The sequence below is a fragment of the Falco biarmicus genome, chromosome 6 (genome assembly GCF_023638135.1).
Source record: "Falco biarmicus isolate bFalBia1 chromosome 6, bFalBia1.pri, whole genome shotgun sequence".
In the NCBI taxonomy this organism is placed as follows: domain Eukaryota; kingdom Metazoa; phylum Chordata; class Aves; order Falconiformes; family Falconidae; genus Falco; species Falco biarmicus.
The window spans coordinates 52475885-52499131 of record NC_079293.1 but is presented as its reverse complement, the minus strand read 5'-3'; the positions used below and the strand labels follow the sequence as shown (position 1 = coordinate 52499131).

General features: G+C 42.3%; 1 protein-coding gene across 3 annotated transcripts; it reads right to left on the bottom strand.

Annotated features, from left to right (window-relative positions):
- Positions 1-1766: 1766 nt before the first annotated feature.
- On the bottom strand, positions 1767-15505 carry IL22RA2 (interleukin 22 receptor subunit alpha 2). 3 transcript variants are annotated; one of them, XM_056344428.1, is made up of 6 exons: positions 11514-15502; positions 10454-10604; positions 9445-9623; positions 7994-8163; positions 7372-7550; positions 1767-6288 (listed from the first exon to the last, which is right to left on the bottom strand). In XM_056344428.1, the coding sequence occupies exons 1-5, from the start codon at positions 11575-11577 to the stop codon at positions 7395-7397; spliced, it is 720 nt and encodes a 239-aa protein (XP_056200403.1). In that variant the 5' UTR covers positions 11578-15502; the 3' UTR covers positions 1767-6288; positions 7372-7394. The 3 variants fall into 3 exon arrangements, with proteins under 3 accessions (XP_056200403.1, XP_056200405.1, XP_056200404.1); XM_056344430.1 differs by lacking the exon at positions 1767-6288 and adding an exon at positions 6568-6746 and having other exon boundaries at positions 11514-15505; XM_056344429.1 differs by lacking the exon at positions 1767-6288 and having other exon boundaries at positions 6568-7550; positions 11514-15505.
- Positions 15506-23247: the final 7742 nt, after the last annotated feature.

The following is a 23247-nucleotide window of genomic DNA, read 5'->3' as shown; positions in this document are numbered from 1 at the left end:
ATGGCTGCTGGCAATATGTGTTGGTGCTTTCAGCTGTCTTTAATACACAGCAAGCATAAAAATTAGAGAAAAAATATATCTTCCTCAGTCTAAGACATCTTGACCAGCTTTACTCCAGTGCATCACAGGTACTGTGTTTGCACACACTAAAGGAGTGCACAGCTGTAGTAGCTCTTGCTTGTTTGTGGTTCTGCTTTTCTTTTGAGGCAGTAGCACAGCTTGTAGAGCAAGTAAGCATATGCCTGGAACATATACAATAACAGATCTCCCTATGTCTGCCCGCTGGACATCCTAGTCTCAGGGCTGTCCTGCTCAGCTCTTCCCATTGCTTCTGCTTGATCCCCACCTCTTCTGCTTCAAAACTTGAGGACTCAAAGTACATTACACTTTATGTTATCATGTCTCCTGTTATTTCTAGAAATCTTATCTTTTTGTGGCAAACACCCATAAAGGAGCAACCTGGCAAGAGATGGTGGCCTTGTAAGCTCAGGGATGGCATTATGATACATCCTGTTGTGCAGCTGAAAGGATTTAACTTATTTAGCTCTTTTCTGTACTTTTGGCATCATTTTGTCATGGTATTTATCGGAGTGAAGCAATATTTCAGCAGGTGAAAGAATCAGCTTCAAGAAGATATTTAGAAAGAATGTGCCATAAAGCAGTACTAAACTAGAATCTCATTCAGTTTCTGCAGTCTTTTCACGTTCACTTTTCAGAGTTTCACTCTTCCTGCTCCATTTTCCACAAGGTCGTTCAAATGTAAAATTAATCACTGAAATGCAGAGACAAGGTCCTTGACATTAGAAAGGCTAATGTGCCCAAGGCACCCTGAAATTCCAATGTACACACCAAGATTTTCTCAACTGTCTTTCATCCCCATAGCCAGGTTTTCTCTTCATATTTATTAATGTAATCCTACATATCATACACACATGACTGCAACTATCCTGTTAGTATGTTACAGTAGCATTTCAGTAACTGGTAGAGCTTCAGTTACCCAAGCATAGATGCCTAGCATGTATCTGTGGGATGTCCCCTCCTGACTTCAGCTGCGACCCCAGGGAATCTCACGCAGATTCCTTGCCGTATCTGCCAAACATGTACAAATAATGTTCTGGAAACTGAGAGGTGTCTTAAATGCTGAGGTGCCTATGCTGAGGTGATTGAGTCCCAGTGTGTGTCTACGCTTGCTTCTTGAACAGCTGCAATGACTAAGCCTTTCCAGTAACTGGTGCTGCTTCTTCTGCTGATATGTGTCTCTCTCCAGCTTTTGAAATCCTCTTGTAATGGCTGTTTGCCCTTTAAGATTGCTGCTGAAATAGCTGAAATGGTCTTTTTGAGCAGAATACATAAACATTGCATCCTTACAGGTCTATCTTTTCCTTGGCTATGGACATGTGTAACATAGTTTTGCTACATAGAAGTATAGCATTGCTTTTCCAAGGCAGAAACTGCTTAGTGTCTGTGCCAGCAGCTATACTGTGTTGCTGGCCACACCACTTTGCTCCTATTTTGTAAGCTTGTTGAAATACACATTTCTGCTCTGATGCTGCAGGCTCTTTGGTTCCCAGCCCCTCTCTGTGCATATTTTGTGTCTTCTTTCCTTCTATTACTTGCTCTGCTGCTCTGCAGACCCCTTCTAATTCTTCAGAACTTAAATCAGCCTTTTCCAGCAGTTCCTTCCCCAGGTATGTCTCTCATTCTCATTCCACTATGATTAGTGACTTCACAGCCCCCCTGAAAGTGTTTACGTTTGATTAAACAAAGACAACTCTACTGTTTTTCATTTTGATGATGCCTTTTAAGAGCTTTATTTTCCTAATATAATAATTTATAGTGAGAATGTATCCCAGAAATAAGAGCTTAGCCCAGTCTTATAACAATCATGTGCTTGTCAACTATTAAACAAATGCAGTGTCCTATGACAAGCAACACTAAAAAAATACCGGCTTGTCATCACAAAATGAAAACCAAGAAACCAAGAGCTTATGGTTGTTTCTCAGAAATCAGTATGATTTGTATGATTTCCTACTAAAAAAAAAAAAAAAAAAAAAAGAAGGAAAAAAACTGTGTCAAAATTACACGCCTGAAATAATTGAATTTAGTGACAATTTTCCAATTGCTCTTTTGTAGGTATAGCAATTAGCACAATGCCTATTCATTGTTATTCTGTTCATGATTTTAAATGTAAGGACCTCTCCAAAGAGCCTGATCCTCAGTGTGATACCATTGGGCTGCATTCTGTCACTGTTGAGGGTATGCAGGGAACTCAGGATCAGGCCCCACTGCCTTAGAAAAGAGCACAATATTTAAAAAATTAAAGTTGACAGTGGGTCTTTGGTATTTACCTCAGATGACGAAGCCTTTTCAGAAATTCTCTTTTTGAACTTTCCTTGTAAGCGTCAGGGCTTGACCTTCCCATCTTTCCCCATCTCAAGCCAAAACTGTGGTAGCAATGACTGCTTGAGCTGGGCCTTCAGTGGACTCAACAGGTAAGACTTGCAATTTTTTTTTCCTTGGAAGCACTTTATGAAAAATTCTGAAAGCAAGTCGCAAAGGAGACTGTAACTTTCCTGACGATGAACACTGGTGTCATTTCTTTCCCTCTGCTTCTCTGCAGAAGTACCCTTGTTTTGTGTCCTGTGTCCCTTGTGGTAAACTAACTCTCAGGAGTTTGGGTTTTATTTTCTTCTTTTTTCTTGTATCAGACAGATTTTACAGGTTAGTATCTTTGATCTTTGTAGCAAACGTGGAAATCCATAGGAAATCCACAGACAACCCCGTCTCCCCCAACTCTATAATTAATTCCCTGCAGTTTGGAATACTTGATAACATCTGATAGACCTGTGGCAAAACCCAATGTCATTTCACAACAGCACCCCACCCCTGGGCCACGGGCGTAGTTCTTAGCTGAGATCAGGTCGTGAAAATAAATAAACCCCAAGTCCGCATCTGATTACAGCAGATATATGGGAGGTATGAACAGGACTGGCCAGATGCTAGACCATATGAAAAACACTGAGGATCATGGCATCATATAAAACTGGGCATTTATATGGTACAGCTGGCTATGCATAATCTTCTAATTTATGAGGCTGGAGCATCTGGTCCATTGCTGTTGCTCTATCAGCTTTTCCAGAGCCCTGTTCTTGAACTTCTGGTAGCTGAACACTGCTCTTCTGAGTGCCAGTGGAACGGGGAGTCAAAGCCATTTACAGTGGGAGATAAGCTCTTACTCCATCTGACAGATAAGATGATGTTCAGCCATGGTCATGAAAGAAAGAGGGGTAGGCTCCAGTTCACACGAAGACCAGTAACTGCCAGCTCTAAAAGACATACTATCTATTTTTCATGGGTGGGACCCTCCGCCGTGACACGGGGACTTGGCCAGATGAGGCCATTGCGACAGGCCGTGACCATGACTGCAGACAGCCCCCAGTGACGTGGCAGGCGAGGGCTTACAGAATGGGTTGCACAAGTCCTGCTTTTGTTACACTGCTTGGTCTTCCCCATCCCATGCCGTAGCCCTAGAAGCCAGCATTTCTTTCTCTCTTTCCTGAAACAGAATCTGGCATTTGTCACTTTTGTCAGAAAACGCCTGTGCTGCAAGAAAACCCAGAGAAGGGTGTTTTCAGCTGGGTCTTGCAAACCTATGGCCAGCAGGAGTCCAGCCAATGATGTAAAGGTGTCCTGCACTGAGTAATGTGCGTGTGCAGTAACTACTGCAGACCTGTGTGCCAGCCTGGGCCACTCTAGAGAGGTGGACCCATGGCAGATGGTCTCCTTGGGTCCACAAGGAGGAAGGGGACAGAGAGCTAGAGCTCATTTTCCCAGGTATTTCCAGACTGACTTGCCTGCAGGAAAGCCCCAGCCGTAGTTTAGAGAGCTCTTCTTCCATTCCACCCTCATGGAGACGTGAACAGCAGTGCAGCATACAGGCTAAAGCACAATTAAGTTGTTTTTAAAAACTACAGCATTACCAAAGCTATCTAGAAGCTGTGGGTGCAGATCACCCAGCCAGTATATGCTACAGCAAGTACTCCTCGCTGCAAGAGCCCCACCTGCGAGCCCAGTGGAGCATGTCTTGGGAACGTGCTGCTACTACTGATTGCAGAGAAAAAATTACAGCATCAGTCATTTTACCAAACCTTTTCCCAGTAAAATTATACACCAGAGTAGAGCTGAAAGGAAGTTTGTGTTTCACATGGAAAGAGAAAATTGCCTTTTGCAGAACATCATGGGGTAGGCAATACTGTATCCTGGTATCATCAGAATGGAAGTGGGCCGTTCCTGCAATTCTTGCACTGCTTTCTGTAAGTCTGTGTTGCTGCTGAGGAAGTGAAATCTGGTCAGCAAATGCAAGAGCGCAACACTCTTTCAGACCTTTTATTGTTTTTCCCAGTATACATGCTGTGCATTTGTTTATATTTTTATCAAAGTGAAAAACTTTCAGGTTTCCAATGTCTTCATAGATTCATAGCATGACAGCTGCTATATTTCTAGTTAGGTCTGAACACTTGAAGTGCTCCTATGGCTCTGCTCCCTTTTTTTTTTTTTTTTTTTTTTATGTCTTCTTTAAGATTTAAGAACCCTGAACAGTTTCATCCACTGCGTCTGACGTAAGTACAGTATCTGGCGTTGTCAGAGTCTGTTCTCTGACTAAGCTTTATCTTTGTGTAACAACGTCAATGTGAGCTGCCCTAAGAAAAGAAGTGAATTTGAGAAAGAACTTGAATTACCACAGATACTGTTTTCAGGCTGTGATAACCCACGAGTGGATGAAGTCACCACTGCTGAAATGTAAGACAGGCTATTTCTTAAGAGTTTGCCTGGATGGTTTTATTGCGGTTGGTTCTGCCCAGTGCAAGAGGGGCAGCAGGGCAGTGCTGGATCTGAGACTTGTCATGGCGCTACTAGGTGCTATATGGAGATTTAATGAGCCTTGCTTCTCAAAAAAATTTACCTAAATTAAGAAACTGTGGGATATGGGTAGGGTAAAACAATTAGAAGAAATGGGAAAGGAGCAAAAAGGGAAGTGTGGTGAAAGAAACGTGGTTTTAAGGATTAGATATGTGGACATAGCTAGATATCTGCAAATCTAGTCATTCAAATATATCATATGTTAGAATCAGATGGTGGAAATATTTAATAAGTAATGCCCTCTTTTGTTTTGGTAAAGGAAAGAATGACCAGCATTCACTTAAGCGCAGCCGCCTCCCAAGCACCTACTGCCAGTGTCCTGGTGCAGCTCCCAGTGGTACCGCCTCCAGGTGAAAAATGCTTTGGATGTGGCTTAAGTGAACTCAAGGTCTGTTACTTAAAGTGAACGGATCCACCTTTTGTGTATGTGAATTAAGGGAAAAGTAGATAGTGATTACGTAGCAGGGACCTCCATTTTTCCCCAAGGCTTGCTTTGCCCTCTTGTGTCTGGCCCACTCTCACCTCCTCTCATTTAATTTGCAATAACAGAATGCAGCTAAGTGTTAAGATTTTCATCACTTACAGACCTTGCAGATCTGGAAAAGCCACTTCACCTCTCCATCCTGGAGTGGCTTAGTGACTATCTACCCAGACCTTACCCAAGAAACCTTTTCCCTTATGAGATGAAGACTAGTAGGAGTAAAATCACTAGAAATCACAGGTGATGGTCAGCATCCTTTCATCATTTACTGTGAAATGGCTGAAACAGCGGTCTCTTCCCTTTAACTGTCTGTCATTGACTGAAAGTTAAGATCTTTTCTGTTTTAGTTTAAATGAGCTTCTGCCAAATGACATGCTGGTTTCACTATCAAAAATGTTATGTTGAGAGCACTATGAAGACATTGTGACCGTCGGGTATACATGTCTACTGTATAGTTTATATTTTAAAGAAAGGACACTTTTTTTACCTTCTATTGCAACCTATGTTCTGGAAGAAGTAAAATAGCTGAAGCTTCTATTTTATAAATTGTATTTTAATTCAAAGGCTTAGAACAGAAAAACCCTAGAAACAATCTTAAGGATATTTTCACAAATGCTTTTTGCATGTTTTGTTTTGTGGTTTTTTTTTAATATTGCAAGACTCTTTCCTTTGTAAATGTAAATATATACTATCGTAGATTGTAATATAGGACATGCAAAGAATCCTTGGTCTTTATGTAGCATGAAATTATTGTCAGGAGTCAAATGATTTAGTGCAGCAAAGGTTAATTTAAAAAGTATCCAAGTATGTATACCAGACGTAGACCACAGGTGTTGATTTACAGCTGGAGCTGTGATGGGAGGCATCTTCTGCCGTTATCCCTGTAACTGGGAAGAGAAAGCGAATTGCTGTTGGAGTGCACATTTAGGCTGGATGGTGTTCAGTTTCACTGAAAACGCAACACGTGCCATTTACCTGCATCCCTCCTGTACCTCTGCAGGCTGTTCAGAAGTCCAGCTCTAACCTGAGCTTCCAGCCTTTTACAGTACTGGGAAAGCAAGCAAAAATGCAGGAAAAACACCTAGAAACTGTCTCCCTCCTTAGCCTAAACCCACTGACCAAATCTCAAGAGAGACCAACATTATGCATCACATTATGAAGCAGAAGAAAGGAAGTATTTTATAGTTAGAGTACTGAACTGAGAACAGAAGCACCAGCTCAAACTTTGATACTTTTCCAGTTCTCCTCTGTTACCCCCAGAAAGGGCTTAAATCTGAGCTTGCTATGGCCAATGACACTGAAGTCAGCTTTGGCTTAGGTCTTCATACGCTCTGGGCCTTGGCACCTGCAAGGCAGGATTGATAGTAAGTCTCTCTGCTGGGCATGTGATACATGAAGACAGTCTATTGATCGAGGTAAGTCAACAAACAGATTTTTCAGCCCAGCTAACATAGCTAACTTTTAGATTTTGGCCCATGGAAACTCATGCAATTTGATAATTTATTTTTTAAAACATTACACCTGAAGAAAGGCCACGAAAAGAGGACAGGCTCATTTGAATTAAATACATCAGATCAATTCCTGAACAGAATTTCAGACCTTGCAGCAGAATTGGACGTTAATAAAGCTGGAGGTCACTTGTTTTCCTAGTTAATTATTACTTTAGCAATGAACACCGATAAAAGCAATACTATGTATAACTGTTTAAAGAAAGGGAAGAGGGTGGTCTATCTGAGGACCATGCCAGCATGCAAATAATTATCCACACCATTCCTCTAACTTCCTTGGCTGTATCATTCTTACCTGGTGTGAAACTAGCTGAGATGATGTAAGAACTCTGGCTAACATTGTCATATGGGATGGCAGTTTTTATGCCACACCTTTTTTTCTCCTTTTTGGAGAGTATCTGCCTTGGGTGAGGGAATAGCTCTTGACTTCCAGAGTCATCTCCAGTTTCACTGGTGACTTACCTGTCACAGAGGTGCCAGCCTTGTCACTGCAGAACAGTGCATTTCTTGCTGCTGTAGGCGCTGCTGTGGTCTAGCATTGGCACGTATGTTTTAGCTACGATACAGTAGCTGACTCCAGGCCTCAAACCTTCTATTTTAATAACCTTGTCTTTTCCTTCATACACCAGGACTCTGTGTTGCTTCAGATAAAGTGGAGTAAAAACAGCCCATCAAGCACATTTCCCTAGCAAGTGTGTCTGTGAGTAAAGTTTGATAAGAACAGAGGATGCAGAGCAGCACGTGGACTTGCAAAAATAGCATTATCAAATCAATAGCATTAATAATTTACTTATGATTTGTAAAGAACACCACCCCCTCTGGCAAATTGCCCTCCTGTCCCATTTTTTTAGTCTAGGTCTGAGCCTGAAATACTAAGTTGATGGGAAAGAATAAAGGGAGTAATTACAACTCAAATCAATTCCTGAAAAATAAGCCTACTTTGTTTTCAAAGTCATTGATGTTTGCATAGTCATTGATGCTCTCACAATCCCAGGAGATTATTTCAACTGTAAAAAAAGAATGGTGTGCCCATACATTCCTGTCTTTTCAATGGTACAGGATTCGTATTTAAATATACACTTACCTCATCTAGCAAGTTGTTAATTATGAAGACTTTATATAGCAGATCATAATATTTTGTCATTGGTATCTTGCTGCCCGTCTTCCTTCTATAAGGAGAACGTGGAGCCCGGAGCTTTAGTGTTATGGATTTGTTACTATGAACCACAGTTACCGTTGGAGGTCCTATCATAGCTAAGGAAAAAAACCCAAAGCTATGAACACAATTATAGTTTATTCACCATGTTTCACAGAACTGAGTTTGAATCCATTCAGCAATTTAGTGTTCTTGTTACCAGCAATATATTATGCTGTATTTACTGTTAAAGTGCCACTTGGTAAATCCTTACTTCTGGGTGATTATTGCTTGGGACATTTTGGGGGTGACATTTCCTGTGTTTGTAAACCTATCTTTGAGCCAAACTTTTTGAACTCTCTCAGAGCTGCATGTTGCTGACTGCAGGCTGGTCAAGCAAAATACTCTGGATTCTTTGCCCTGATCCCCTCCTCCTCCCCACATTTTTCTGTGTGCTTGGACTTCATAAAACAGCTATTTGAACCATTTCAGTTATGCCAAGGATGCAGGTTCAATCATTACTTCCACATTTTTTGCATCCTGCTTGGTTAAAGGCAGCCAAGTGTTTGAGCTAATGCCTGCATAGCTGTGCGTGCAGCCCCAGAGATGAGGGGAGACAGGACAGCAGCTGCCCATGTGTGTCTCCAGGAGGAGGAGGAGGTGGCACAGGGAAAGATGGGTGGTTGCTGCTGCAAGGTGCTGCTTTATGTCAAAGCTTGTGATTTCATCTGTACAGGAGGCTCAAGGTAGTTTGCATTTCAGGGCTGTGAAGTGACCTGTGTTGGCATTCACAAGGCAGTTTGGCATCAGCCCATGAGGGAGCACTGTTTAATTCGCAAGGATCTTACAGGTAAGTACACTTGGTACTGTTCAGTGTTTTGATAGTCTTCCAATTTCTAACATGCTATGGCATTGTAATGACTGTAGTAACTAAAAAGCTTTGTGCATATTTCTAAATACACCGCAGTCAGGAAACCACATAAATGTGAGAAGGATGCTGGCCGCACAGCTCCCAGCTCTCTCCTCCCTTTCCCCCCAAAGCAGGGAGTGTTTCCTTCTTTTCCTTGCGTCCACTCCCTCCAGTAGCAATGAAAATGGCTGAAAATAATTTCTGTAGTTCCATGCCTTCAGGAAGAGGTTGAGTTAAAGGGAGCCAGGGACTTCTGATCCCCTAATTATTGATATGTGGCTACTTATCCATAACTGGTTGGCTTTCAAGTGTAGGGAAAACTATTTCATCACAACACTTCACCTGAGAGCTACCGAGTCACAATTTCTTTTGGTACAGCTTTGTGGCTAGAAAAGGATTACTCATGTTTGCAAACTGCAAGTAGAAATTATGTATTTCACGCCACAGAAAACCCAGCTCCTTTCTCAGAGACCCCTATGTTTGCACTTACTTTCTTGCCAGGGAGTGAATCTGCAGCTGACACTCCAGTCGGAATAGACGCCAGTCGATGTGGCTTTCACTCTGCCATAGTAAGGCTCTTGGATGTCAGAGGTCTCATTTGTCAGGTCACAGACATGGTTTTGAATCCCCCAGCAGTCGTCTTTGTTTTGCCATGTGCTCTGCCCATACCTGTGGAGAAAGAGGAGGAAGGATGGAAGCTTTAGCTGTCATGACTGGGTCTGTACAGATTTTTAACTGTCTGTTTTGACTCGGTGGTACTGACAAGTGTCCTGCCATGCGAATTAAATCCCTTCGATTTGATAACAGGGAAGATTGATTTCATGGGCATTTGGGAGCTACAGGTTTCTATTTTTTCTGAAAGAAACTTAAGGTAGAGACACGGGTCACCATCCCTGTAGGAAGCCCCTGCATACTTGCCCCTCGGGAGAGGCGGGTGATCTTTGTCTTAGCCAGTGCACTCAATGATGGGCAGGACGCCAGTTTCCATCAGGTACTTTCTCTGAGGCAGTAGTGATTTTGGTGCTTACCAGGTGTGCCAGGGATGGGAGCATACCTCCTCTGAGGGCCAGCCCTAGCACTGCCTCGTTTGCTATGCAAGGCACCCTGCGGCACTCTCGTGGGCAAGGTGGGCCACCAAAATACCTTAAATGTCATATTGGAGGCGTACCTGACCTAGCTAGACATGCTTCAGGCAGGCTGTTGGACACAGTGACCTCCAGAGGTCCTCTGCAAACTACATTTTTCTCCAACTCTACAGTGCAATGAGGGTGCAGAGCATATTGCTGGAGGTGCTTGTTCCCTGCCTGCCTTGGGGTGCTCAGCTGCACCTTATGGGCTGTCAGTAAGCGCAGCAACAACTGCATCCTGGCAGGTGAGCAGGAGGTGGCTGTTCTGCAGGTATGGGGAGAATATTCTATATCACCTGAGAAATCCCTTTGATGTGTCAAGCAGGGATGGGCCCCAGCCGGCCAGGAGGCTGGAGTTCCCCTGGTACTTACACTTTATACTGCACGAAGTAGACGGTGTCTCTTGCCCCTCTGGCCCTCCCAGGCTGCCAGTGCAAAGTGCTGTTGAAGTTTAACGAATGAAACTCTACCTTCCGCGGCTTAATCAAATCTTGCAGGACTTGCTTTTCCAAAACTAAAATCGCTGCAAATAATAAGGAACAAGAACATAACATGTGTGTCACAGATACACTCCTGTGCTGAAATCGGGGGTAGCGCTACAGCTCATTTGGTTTCATGACTAGCAGGCTGCAGGGAAATTAAATCTCCCGGATCTTACGTTCAAAACCTTACAAGTCACAGTAAGCAGATCTAGCAGCTGTAGAACAAACATCTTCAGTATTATGAAAGGAACACTTTTATGTGGTTTGGTTTTGGGGTTAATTTTTTCATTTTTCCTTAGTGAGTTTACTGCTGTGAAAGGTGCCTGATGGACACCCCAGGAAAGAAACCCTTTGGATCAATTCACAGAGCCTGCAGTAAGCAGCCCTGTCAGGAAAGTCGAGTACTCTTTCCTCCACCCCTCAGCTGTAACCCGTAGGGACTCTAGCTGTTTTAACTGTTGCCACAGCCATGTTTATCATCTCTTGCCTAATAAAAAATAACCTGACATTTAATGCTTTTCTATTCTGCGCCACTGGACAAAGCTGCCTGACAATGTTCAAGATAATCTGTTTTCAAACTGCAATGGTTACTAATGACAGAATCAGGTAACAACGTCTCTGAAGCACGCAAATACTAACATTTTTCTGGGTTTCACGACCCAGATGACTGCAGCTTTATCCCTGGCATATCACAGAATCAAGTAAGCCTCTTACTGGTTGAACTGAAACTGGTAATACAGCCATGAATAAATTTAATGGGCAACATGCTTGGTTTATCTGCATTTCAGAAGCTTGAAAGACAAAATATCAGACTAATCTGGAAATGACTGGACTTTTGAAACCCACCAAAAGATCCAGAGATTTCTTGACTCTTCCAGAGATTCAATAACAGACACCCTCCCCACACACACACACTCCCCATAGGAAAAGAATGGAAAGCATTTACTTACTGGTTATCTCATCCAGCAGTAGGTGCATCAATAAGCAGAGGGAGGAAAGCGTGATCCCCCTCATGCTTAGGAGAGCAGCTCCATGACTGAAGAGCACGTGTCTTCCTCTTGGGCATGTCTTATGAGGAAGTGGTTGTTAAGTGCTCCAGAGTTCCCCTTATTTTCAACAGTTTCCAAAATCCCCAGCTTGGCTTTGGTTTAATTTAACTGGAAAACACATGAGTTGCTCTAAATTAAGCATAAACAATTGTTCTTACTTGGCAGTTGTTTTGAAGTTTGGAACTAATTATAAAGCAAACCAGCATGAAAAAGGTCCCATGGTTTTTTTAGGCACTAATTCCCAAATGATGTCTGGCAATGTTGCTTCATCCCACAAGCTTGTCACACAAGCTTGCTTGCTTGCCATACTAAGATTTTTATTTATTTATTTATTTTCCAGCTCACTAGTTGCTCAGAGCTGAAGAACACAAGAAATTTTACTGCAAACAGGTAAAACACCTACATATCGGATGCCAACTGATTTGGTGGCCTGTCTTTGAGTGGAATGTAAGCAGACAGAGTTTGCAGCTGTGTTCATGGCAGGATGTCATCTGGGGATGTAACATGGAAGGAATGAGGTGCCATAAAATTGCTGCCAGCCGTGCTGTTGGTCAACACATCCACACCATGCTGGCTGCTGGAGAGTTGTTGGGAAGCCAGGGCAGCCACAGAATTGCCAGCCACAGAATTGCGAGCCTCTGGGCAGCGAACGGAGAGGTGAGCTCAGCCTGTCAGGCCAAAGTGCCACTCTGTGTTGGACTTTCGGACTGCCAGGAGTCATATGCCCCAACTGGTGCAGGTGTGCCACAATACTGCCTACACAAACGTCAGCGTTTGTCACCACTGTCCTCCCAGTCCTGCTTTTCCAATATGTGCATCCCTGCAAGCCTGACCCCAGGGCTGGGGATGCTTGGGCTCTCCAGTGAAAGTGATCTCACTTTGTGTTTCCAAATGCTTTAATGCCACGTGCATGCGTGCCTGGTGGGAGCTGATTTCTGTGCTCCTGGGATATATGGAAAGCTCAGCCAAGTCCTTGCTGGCAGTGAGTGTGGTGCTGCTGCAGGCAGCTGGGAGCCTGCTGGCCCTCCTGCCTAGCCTTCCCCTCACTCTTCCCTCCCCGAAAGCTCCCCAGTGATGACATCCACTTGCACTTTGCCGCTCATGCACCAATGCATCTGGGCAAAAGTTAGGATGCATTCTCCTTTTGCAAACACATGTTGGCAAGCAAGAAGAGAACCCCCAAATTTTGTATGACATGGCGCAGCACTACGCAACGACACCCATCAAAGAAATAATGGACGTGAAGACTACCTGTCTGCAAAACCAAAAATTTGCCTAACAATCATCTTTACTTTGGGAAAAGGTGGAAGCAAAACACATCAAGTCAAAAAAGTGCAAGTTCTGGTTCAAATGAAGGTGATGGTTTTTATATTATTATTTAAAGGCAACCGGTTATACTCAGCAAATGGACAACTTCCAGTCAAGCAGCTCAGTCAGACACATGAACACAGGCTCTCAGTTCAGCTGATCGCCTGTACCTCATTAACCAAGCACTGAATCTGCAGCAGATATATTAAAATGCTAGCTGTGTAGCTTTGGATAACCCAATTAAGGTAATTACAGAACTGAGAAGAAATACACGAAAAAAAGCAACCCAAAATGGAGGTACCAGGCAGAAAGGCTGCCTTGCCATCACGGGCTGGGATTTTTTTATCTATTCATTTCCCAAACACGTTTTCAAAATCCAGTGACCTTTAAGTAGTTCCCCACTGCAAATGGAATTAGTGTTTCATCATGTTATACGAGCCTAAGTGCGGGAATAGGGAACTTTTATAAACCAATCACCAGACTGAAACGCCATTAGTCATAGGCTGTGTATTTGCTTACTTGAATCGTACCAACACACCTTCCCGCACCCTGTGGAACAGCCCATTGCTAGGAGCTGAAGCACGGAGCTTTGCCAAAATTGCTTCTGATGGTAGTTCCTCCCTCAAATGCAGAGCTGAGGGCCAGCCCACCTGGCACTGGCAGGTTTTGCTCAGGAAAGGCTGCTCTGCTGCATGGTGGAACAGGAAAGAAATACCTGTCCCACGGAAACCCCCAGGCTTTCCTGTGTGCTGCACGCTGATAGCACCTTACTGCGGCTGGGCTTGGCACGCAAGTAATCAGTAACTCTGCTTCTCATTGTGATTATTATCAGCTGCTGCTAATCGCTAGGTTATTAGTACCCGTAACGTCCTACTCATCAACTTCAGTCATGCTTCTTCAGTGCTTTGTCCGATAAAACCAGTTACAAACAAGTACCAGCTACAAGCACGCATACAGATACGTACATACATACATGTCTTGAGTTTCGTAGAATACATGTATAATACATTTAAAAATGTAAACAATTGAGGAACATTATAGGATGATGTGCACTGTGATGCTATTTCAAATACAAATGAGAACTTTTTAGAATAGTCTGAACAGTACTTTATAGAGAAATGGAAAACAAAAATGTTATTACTTTCCCCAGAGGCCACATAAGCACTTATGCTACTAGCTCATCCTAGCTTACACTGAAGCATCTTTTTGATCCAAACCTTTGTGAATCAGTAGCACCAAAGTTTCTGTGAACTGACATAGAACCATGGGCCTGACAATTTGTTCCATTCCTGGAATAAAAACCGATCTGAATGCTTGGTAAACAGATTTCTTTCTCTTCTGGATTGGATATTGCTACACAGAGGTAAAAGTCAAGTACGTGCTGGAAGCTGCCTGACTCATCCAATCTAATAGTACCACTTCATTGGTTTTAGTTTTGGTTTTCTTCTTTTTATCTTAAACAAGTTGCTTCCCATCCATAAGAGGAGAAAATTTAACCCTGGAACTGCTTCTGCAGCACCACATTTGGCTTTTCAGATGTGAGCGTCTGCTGTTTGCAGTGGATGTGAGGGTGGATTTCACTTATGCTCCTGGATGAGGGTGCAGGAAGATGGAGGAAGGGGAAAAACTCCCAAAGCATAGAGAATATTTCTAGTAACTGGCAGAGGCCAGACAAGTCTCTCTCACATGTGGTATTTCACACAAATTGACGATAAAAATGGAAGAGCGATTCAGATTATTCTGGACCTAAAGGCTATTCTGGATTGGAGCCCTAGTTTTCAGTCTTTTACTTGTCTAAGCAGCCAGCATGGACTCACAGAGTGACCTGTCTTGGGATGGGGCTCTGGAAGCCACCCAGTCCAGCCTAATGCTCAGGACAGAGCTAATGGCAGTTTAATCCCACACCTAACCACCTTCAGTATGAGGTTTTCCCCCATATATCTAAGTGGGATTCCCCTGCTGCAACTTCTGACAGCTACTATTTGTGTTTCAGCATGGGGGCCTCAGAGAAAAGCCTGTCTTTCCTGCAAACATCGACGTAGTTGGTAAATTCCAATTAGATCCGCTGCACAGCCATCGCCTCTCCCAGCTGAAGGGACTCAGCTCCTTCAGCCTCTTCTGGTGCGTCACGTGCAGCACAGCAGTCCTTCACCAGCAGAGTGGGGACTGGGAAAATGCATCAGTACACACAAGAAAAAAGAAAAAAAAAAACCAAACCCATAGTCAGGCAGAAGGGACATTTTGGATTTTTTTCCCCTGTTCTTCAAGGGAAGAGGCATTGTGTCACACAAGTTCTTACAGAGGTTTCTGAGGAAGCAAGGCTGACTTCCACTGCACAGTGCCTGCTCTCACTGCTTCCTGCCCGCAGCTACAAACTGTGAACTCTCACTATTAAAGGGCTTGGGTCAAGGTTTTAAATATTATGGTTAGAAATTCCCCATACCATAGCTGCACTTCAATAGTGAGGCATTTGAACATATTAAAGATTAAGAGCCACTGAAGGGTCACTGTGTAGCAAGCCATTATTTGCACACACAGTATTTAACGAAGTGCAAGGCACTGAACTGCACCAGAAAATTACCAACATTAATGCACATTAGAAACTGTAGGTAATACCAAACCCCAAAATAGTTCAGATCCTTTTATTTAAACGACAAATTTCCTTAAAATTGTGAGGTTTTCTCCTTTGCAATGCTATACGATTTTTTTCCTACTGTTAAGGAGTGCTTTAACTTGTTTAAACCCACCGAGAAAAGACCTGCTTCGCTTTAGGTTGTGGGTCCCTCACCAAATGATCTATAGACAAAAAACTACCAGCTGAGAAACACATGGAATTAACATTCTATAGTTTGTTGGTTTAGGAATAGTATAGGAAATGTGCCAGGTGATCACTTAGCCAGCAGAAACCACAGATAAGCCTAGAGAAGTACAACACAAACACTGCTCATGCTTTCTCGGTACACCTAATTAAGCAAAGAAAGGAAGGAAGCTTTCTCCAATACACCGCCACCCAAAGCAGCTGAGGCAATGCCTGAAATACTACACATGTGGGTAGGATACGACCTATGCATTCATTTTTTCATAGGTGGTGGCTGGAAATCTCTGCGCCTGATCACTGAAGCCCTGTCCAGACCACAAACCATGCCAGGCTGACTTGCCATGCAGCATGAGAAAGGTGAGAGGTTGACATGTGTGCACTGGGGGAAGAGATGGAAGGAACTGGGATGCCTGCCTCCACATCTGTAATCAAGGCTTGGACTACAGAAGGAGCAAATGCTTCTGGTAGCTACTTTGGGCACTATCTGGAAAGATGCAAGCTCCAGAGGTTTCCCTGGCCAAGGGAAAAAGAAGGACAACCTCCCCTCCCCCAAAACTGAAACTGTCTTTGTCCTGGCCTCAGCTGGGATAGACTTAATTTCCTTCTCCTTAGCTGGTGCAGCGCTGTGATTTGGATTTGGTGTGAGAACAATGCTGATAGCACACTGATGGTTTTGGTTGTTGCTGGGTGATGTTTATACCAAGTCAAGGACTTTTCCATTCCTTGGGCCCTGCCAGCGAGAGGGCTGGAAGGGCATGGGAAGCTGGGAGGGGACACAGCCAGGACAGCTGACCCCAACTAGCCAAAGGGATATTCCACACCATATGATGTCATGCTGAGTGTATAAACTGGGGGAAGAAGGAGGAAGCGGGGGACATTCAGCATTACGGTGTTTGTCTTCCCGAGTAACCATTACACTGACGGAGCCCTGCTTTCCTGGGGATGGCCGAACACCTGCCTGCCCAGGGGAAGTGGTGAACGAATTCCTTGTTTTGCTTTGCATGTGCATGGCTTTTGCTTTACTTACTAAGTTGTCCTTCTCCCAACCCTCGAGTTTTACACTCCTTTCCAATTCTCCTCCCCACCCCTCTGGGCAAGGCGGGGTGAGGGGGAGCAAGCATGGGGCTGTGTGGTACTTGGTTACCAGCTGGGGTTAAACCACAGCCTTTCACTCACCTCTTCTGCAAGCATCAGTTTGTAAGCATCACGCTCCAACCTGTGGCTCTGTTCTGCGGTTATCTTTTGAATTCTCAGTATCATCTCTGCATCATTCAAGGAGCGTGAACTCCAGAACAGGACTCTCTTTAAGAAGTCTTCACCACCACCATTTTCAAAATACTATGGAATTTGGTAACATAGTGAAATTTCACAAGTTGTTTTTTTGTTTTTTAAATACCATGTCTCAGAACTCCTGTGGATGCAGTCTCCTGGCATTCAGAAATCTGTCCCCTGAACTTTTCAGGTCAGAATCCTCCACACTCAGCTTCACACTTACCAGAGGTGTTAGTTTCAAGTTTACTGCAACATGACCATTTAACCAGAAAATTTAGATCACCCTGTGATACTTGACAAAAAACTTTGTTCCATATTCATTTTCTTATGGGAAAATTTTGGTGTATCTCAAATAACATTGCTGCTTTCACTGCATTCTTAGTAATCAGTCACAAAAATTCGCTGTTTTGTTCCAATTTCTGTTCAGATGTGGGTAGGCAGGGGGGAACAGGTAATATGCTAATGCTCATTAAAAGGCCAGACTGATTCCTGCGATGAACCCACATGGAAGAAGAGACCAAGGAATGGCAAAGGTGCTCTCTGCCTCCACCCAGGTGCCAGCTCTAGCCCCCTAGCCATTCAGGTTAAGCTTTTGCAACACTTCCTTACCTGTTGTAATTTACCTCACATTTAATCACACTTGCTGCAGGTTGCAGTCATGGCTATTGATGTCACTGGCCTCAACTCTACCAAATCTGGTAGCAGAAAGCACGCACCACCACATACAGATCCTGTCTTCTGGGATGGGATGCACACGCCCTCCACCCTTCCTAGAATTAACTGAGCTGCTGTTAACTTGCGACATGTTTCCCCCCGGCTCACACATTCCCAACACTCAAACCCCCACCACCTAACAGTCATACCCAGAAAGAAAATACAGCATATTAGATTTTCATTCTTTTTACTCTGTATTTTCTATCTGAAAGGACTCTCTATATATACTCTCTGTGGAAGAGTATTTTTGAAGGTACATAAGTTGTTTCAGCAACCTGAGTACGTGCTACTCGAGAGATGTCAGCACAGAAGAAAGTGGGATCAGACTTGACATTGCTTACTGCTCTACTACACAAGCTGCAAATATTTGACAACTGCAGGATTAATTTTGCAGAACATAGTGAGCTGGCTGGCAGAAACACCTGGTTTGCCTGCTCATCACTTGCTCTGCATGCATTTCCTCTTTTAACCTGCAGCTGGACTGTAGAAAATAAAACTTCTTTGCCCTTAAATACATGAAAAATTTGTTTTCAGCCTGATGAGCTACCCTGTCTTGTCCAGTTACACAAATGACCAAGCTAGAAAACATGAGGGTGAGAGATGTGTTCAAATGAACTAACCCCAAAACCTCAGGAAAGAAAACTGTTTTGACTATAAGTAATTCATGATGAGTTAATCAAAAACTTAATCTATTATTAAGACTCACAAAGTCTGTGTTATAAATTATAGTAATTAATGCAGCCATGTTATAAGTTCAGGTTTCTCCATTTATTCTGACTCTGCTCAATCTCCACAGCCATCTCTAAGAAAATCTGAATTCTTAAGGTATGAATATTCTTACTGGAATAAGCCCAGAAATGGTGTTACTCAATCTTAAGTTACTCGGAAGGAGTAAACATGTTGATCAGGAGTAGAAAATCTTTTTAAATTGCACATTCTAGATTTGACAGACAAGTGAGACCAAAATTCCTCTAACAGTAACCTACATTCTTTTGGTTAAATTACCATGACACTTAGAAGACAAACAGTTGATTTCCAAGATATATTTAAGAATACGCATGCCCACTATTAAGACATAAACATCACATAAATAAGACACTTGTGATCATAGTCTCATGGAACCCCAGCTTTCCTTGCTCTGTAGCAATTAAGCCATTCAGCCTGCATGACCATTTAATCCTTGTCCGTAATTTTTAAATAAGTAGAGGCCCCAGGCTCAAGCGGAAGAACTGGGCTGCAGTTATTGCAGGCTGCATCGATAGTGTCCAAATGCAAACAAGAAGTCGCAAAGCTGATGATGTAGCCAGAATCACGGCTCAAAGAGCTGCAGTGCGCCAGCCCTCATTCCTCTCAAAGAGCAACTCCTGCGGTACAGCGAAGGCACCACCTCACATCTGGACAGAAGAGAGACCTCTTTCAAAACAAACCGATGTAAATCATGCCCTCAAAGTCAGACTTCCACCACTGCCTAGAGTGAATGGCATTTCACCCAAAGGGTATCTCAACAAATGACAGGCAACCTTAGTTTAAAACTAATCCTTCTACATGCTAATATATCTGGCAAGTAGAGTACAGTACCTGGCTACACATGACTACATACACATGCTGTATCTACCTCCCGCAGTGTTTTGTATTCATTTTCAGTAACGCTCAAGCACACGCTACATACGTGATGAACTGAGCAAGCTTCAAAAGCAGACTTAAGCCTCCAGTACAAAAGCTAACTGTAAGAAAAAGGTGAGCACACACATTTGTTCTTTTTTTTTTTAATAAAAACATTTAAAATTTACAATATTTACAAGTACTTTAGTTACAAATTTCAGACAAGAACCAAAGTACATTCAGCAGGCTCATTGTGGATAATGAAGTTTCTAGAGTCAGTAAGATTTGCATAAAACTTAGAAAATACTTTGTGGGGGCAAAGAACTCCTAGAATAAATTGCCCGATAGGTTTGTGGAGTCTTTAAAGAAACGTGTAGGAAGAACAACGCAGTTCTAGGGAGAAGAATGAACCACAAACCCCTGGAGGTGCCACCTAGCCCAACGAATGCATTCATTTAGAGAATACAGAAAGCGTATTAATAAACAAGGGCTTCACAGTTAAAGGACTGGTGTTTAAAAACCACACTGAAGAAATCTGTGCAGGTCACCTATTTTATAAGATGAAAGGTTCTTTGGTTTGTTGTGTGGTTTTTTGGTTGGGGTTTTTTGGGTTGGTTTTTTTTTGGGGGGGGGGGGTGGGTGGGTTGATTTTTTGGTTTTTTGGGGTTTTTTTGTTTTTTTAAGACATGCTGAAACTATTAATTTGAATTAAGTACAATAGTTCTTATTTACTAATCCTAAATTGTTCACATGGCACCACTTCAGAGCAACCAGTTATTTCCAGCCTTGAGAAAAACAGCTCTTCTCATGCAAGTTTCATGTCCAGCAATCTTAACTAGTGAAGGACTACATATAAATATGCATGTGTGTTCTAAGTAACCGGGACACTACAAGATGTCTTGTTTCCACAGATGTCAGTGGATTTGACAAGAATGGTTTTTTTAAACTACATTACAGATTTATGTGGAAAAATCATAAAACAAGAACATCTGATGCTTCTGTGCCAGCACGCAGCTTTACCACAATACTTCATTGTTAAATGCAGATCTCATAATAAAAGGTTAAAATGTCCATGAAAAAACAAGAACTAAGGAAGCTCTTAGAAATGTTGTCAGGGATTAGGCCAAAGTTTTCTGGTGCAATTTCTCTTACACAGGATATAGGGGTTTTTTAAGTCTTTTTTTTTTTTTTTTTTGGTTTTTTATATTTTGTTTTGGAGTCCTACATTCCATCATCTCCCAAATCATCTTTAGGAGAAAGGAAGGGAGGAATGCTGAGCAGCCAAGAATAAAAACCACCTGAAACAGCCTGAAGTGATGAAAATTTCTACACATGTCATACTGGATAGCTGCTATGTCTATCAAAGGGATGAATACCAGCTGATTTTGAACCTGTGTCAGGCACTTTGATATCCCATGTCAAGGTGCTAACGAATATCCAGAAGCTTAAGCAAACTACTACTTCATTGCAAGAATATTAATTTATAAATTTAAACTTTAGTAGTTAAGTGAAAATGCATAGATAACTACTACCTGACAGCTTCCAAACCACATGGCACAGGTATTTGGTATTACAGAGCTGCTCACCCAAGGCCAACTAGCTGCACCTAGAAAGGCATTTCCATGTTCCCTGTCCCAAGAAGTCCTCACACTGTAGGCTGCTGGGTCATATCCTAGCAGAAACACCATCAGGCACCTGCCCTGTTTTTAGGCTCTCTCTTGGTACCACTACTAGCAACTGCTAGAAAAAAGGCTGGGGGAAATAGAGCTTACTAACCCAGGGAACACATTCTGGTCTCGCGGTGGCCTCACGTGTTCAGCTAGTCACAGCTAACAGAAGAATACGATGCTTTGCACACCCTTAAACTTCTCTATTTCACAATTATAAAACTTGCAAGCCGGCCTGAGCAATTTAAATATCTAAACTATTCCTGTGCTGTCCGCTACTTGCTAAGTACAGAGCACACAGAAAACAAACCTGCACAGGGAAGGCGACAATTCAGTGGCTTTTGTAATCACAGTTCAGAAATTTTCATTAAAAAATACATTTAACCTTGTGATAGTTACAAGAGGTCAGTTGTTCACGTGTATGCATCTGTTGCATAGCACAAAGCACTCATACTCCTGTGCTTGATTTTCAGCTTACATATAACGGAAGGGCACTGTTACTCTGGAACTAACTGCCCCATGCCAAATTTTCCCCGTATGCTCGTGATATATTTTCAGTGTCATTTCTGATTAATCTTAACATCCTTGTCCTTAATTATATCCTAACACCTGGCTGGTCTCTTTTACTCACATAAGACTCCACACGACTTGAAAGATTTGGGACAACGTACAATACAGTAGTATTGCAGGGGGAAGGGAAAAAAATATGAGTGTCACTTGGTTTTAAAATGCATCTATCTGCCCTGACATAGGCAAAAAAACCACCATTCCTCTTCCAATGTGGCAGCAAAGGAAAACCTTCCAGAACAGAAAACACTTTGTGATCTCTTATGTTCACACAAATTTAAGAGGCCAAGTCCTAGTTAATAATTTTCCTAAAAGTGCCAGGATTTTAATATACTGTTAATAACGTAAATCTATTTTATTAATGTGTATTTTATATATAAATTTCCAAGAAATTACATACTTCTGAAATAGTTTTGAGGCAGATATACCAAATGGAATGACTACTATGGCAAATTCCTGATCTTCTTGGATAACAGCAACATATTTTTTTGGGGACAAAACTGACAAATTGAAAACAAGCTATCAATTACAATAAAATTAAATACTCTGAGTAGTAGCAAAGAAGATACTCAGCAAACTGTCTGATCAGAAACTTCTTCCCAAAAAATAAGGTAACCTCACAGTTTTTAACACCCTGTTTCTCCCCTGTGAGCCAAAACACTTAACTGACATTTAGTCTTGAGGCACTTATTGCAATCTGTATTTATCAACAAACCTGAAAGTCTGAAAGAAAAGGCATCAACTTCAAGCTCTGCACAGGACACAGCTGCTCCCCTCCTTAGTAGACAGACTGCTGAAAGCAGGCTTCAGTGGCGAAACATTAAATGAAAAGTTGGTTTAGCTGAAGGTTCAAGTGCAAGTTAATTGTGATTTTCAGAGCTTTCTCGCAACATCAAGAGGGTTACTTTCTGTACTTCTGCAATGGAGATATCTACACACTAGTGGATCCTAACCAGCACTGTCTTCAGGAACTCAACCCAAATAACCCAAAAACCAAGTAACATTGATTTGTCTCTGCATTATGTTCAAATGTAGTGAGATCCAGCAGTAACTTTTTCAAAGCCAGCTAACATACTGAAATCTTCCTAGCTGGGCTTTCCATTACATCATAACAATAAAAATTCACCTATTTAATTTGGCTTTTCCTAAAACTACCAAAACCCTGCTAACTGATCTGTTATATTTCTGTGAGTAGAGAAGGGAAAATAGCTATTGTCTTTAAATCTTTAGGAACTGAGTACGTACGTAGTTATGGGACATTAACCACAATGGTTAATGTCCCATAACTGCAGGAAAGGAAACAGTCCAGAAAATTGTATAAATTAACTTTATCCTAGGAATATTCATGCCACTGAGAAACATGAGGACAGAAGTACTGTGACACCGGTTTTGCTTTAAAACCACCTGCTACAACATGCAAACATTTCCAAAAATGTCATTTAAAAATAGCTTTTAAAACAAAGACGTAATTTTGTATGAATGCCCCACCTTGTGTCTGAAAACAACTTTTTTTTTTCCAAACTAAGCTTCATTAAGAACTACTGTAAACACTTCTTACAAACAGAAAATACCTATCAAATCTTGACCAAAGGGAAATAACGGGACTGCAGGCATTAGACTTGAAAATTTTTAAATATAAAAATAAAATCCTCATCCTTCAGTTTTCAAAACTACAGTCTCACACTAC

Coding starts and splice junctions, on each gene's coding strand:
- IL22RA2 (XM_056344429.1), bottom strand. CDS start 11,577: ATGAGGGGGATCACGCTTTCCTCCCTCTGCTTATTGATGCACCTACTG. Junction 10,605..11,513: donor ACTGCTGGATGAGATAACCA/GTAAGTAAATGC, acceptor TATTATTTGCAG/CGATTTTAGTTTTGGAAAAG. Junction 8,164..9,444: donor ATTCACTCCCTGGCAAGAAA/GTAAGTGCAAAC, acceptor TTTTTTCCTTAG/CTATGATAGGACCTCCAACG.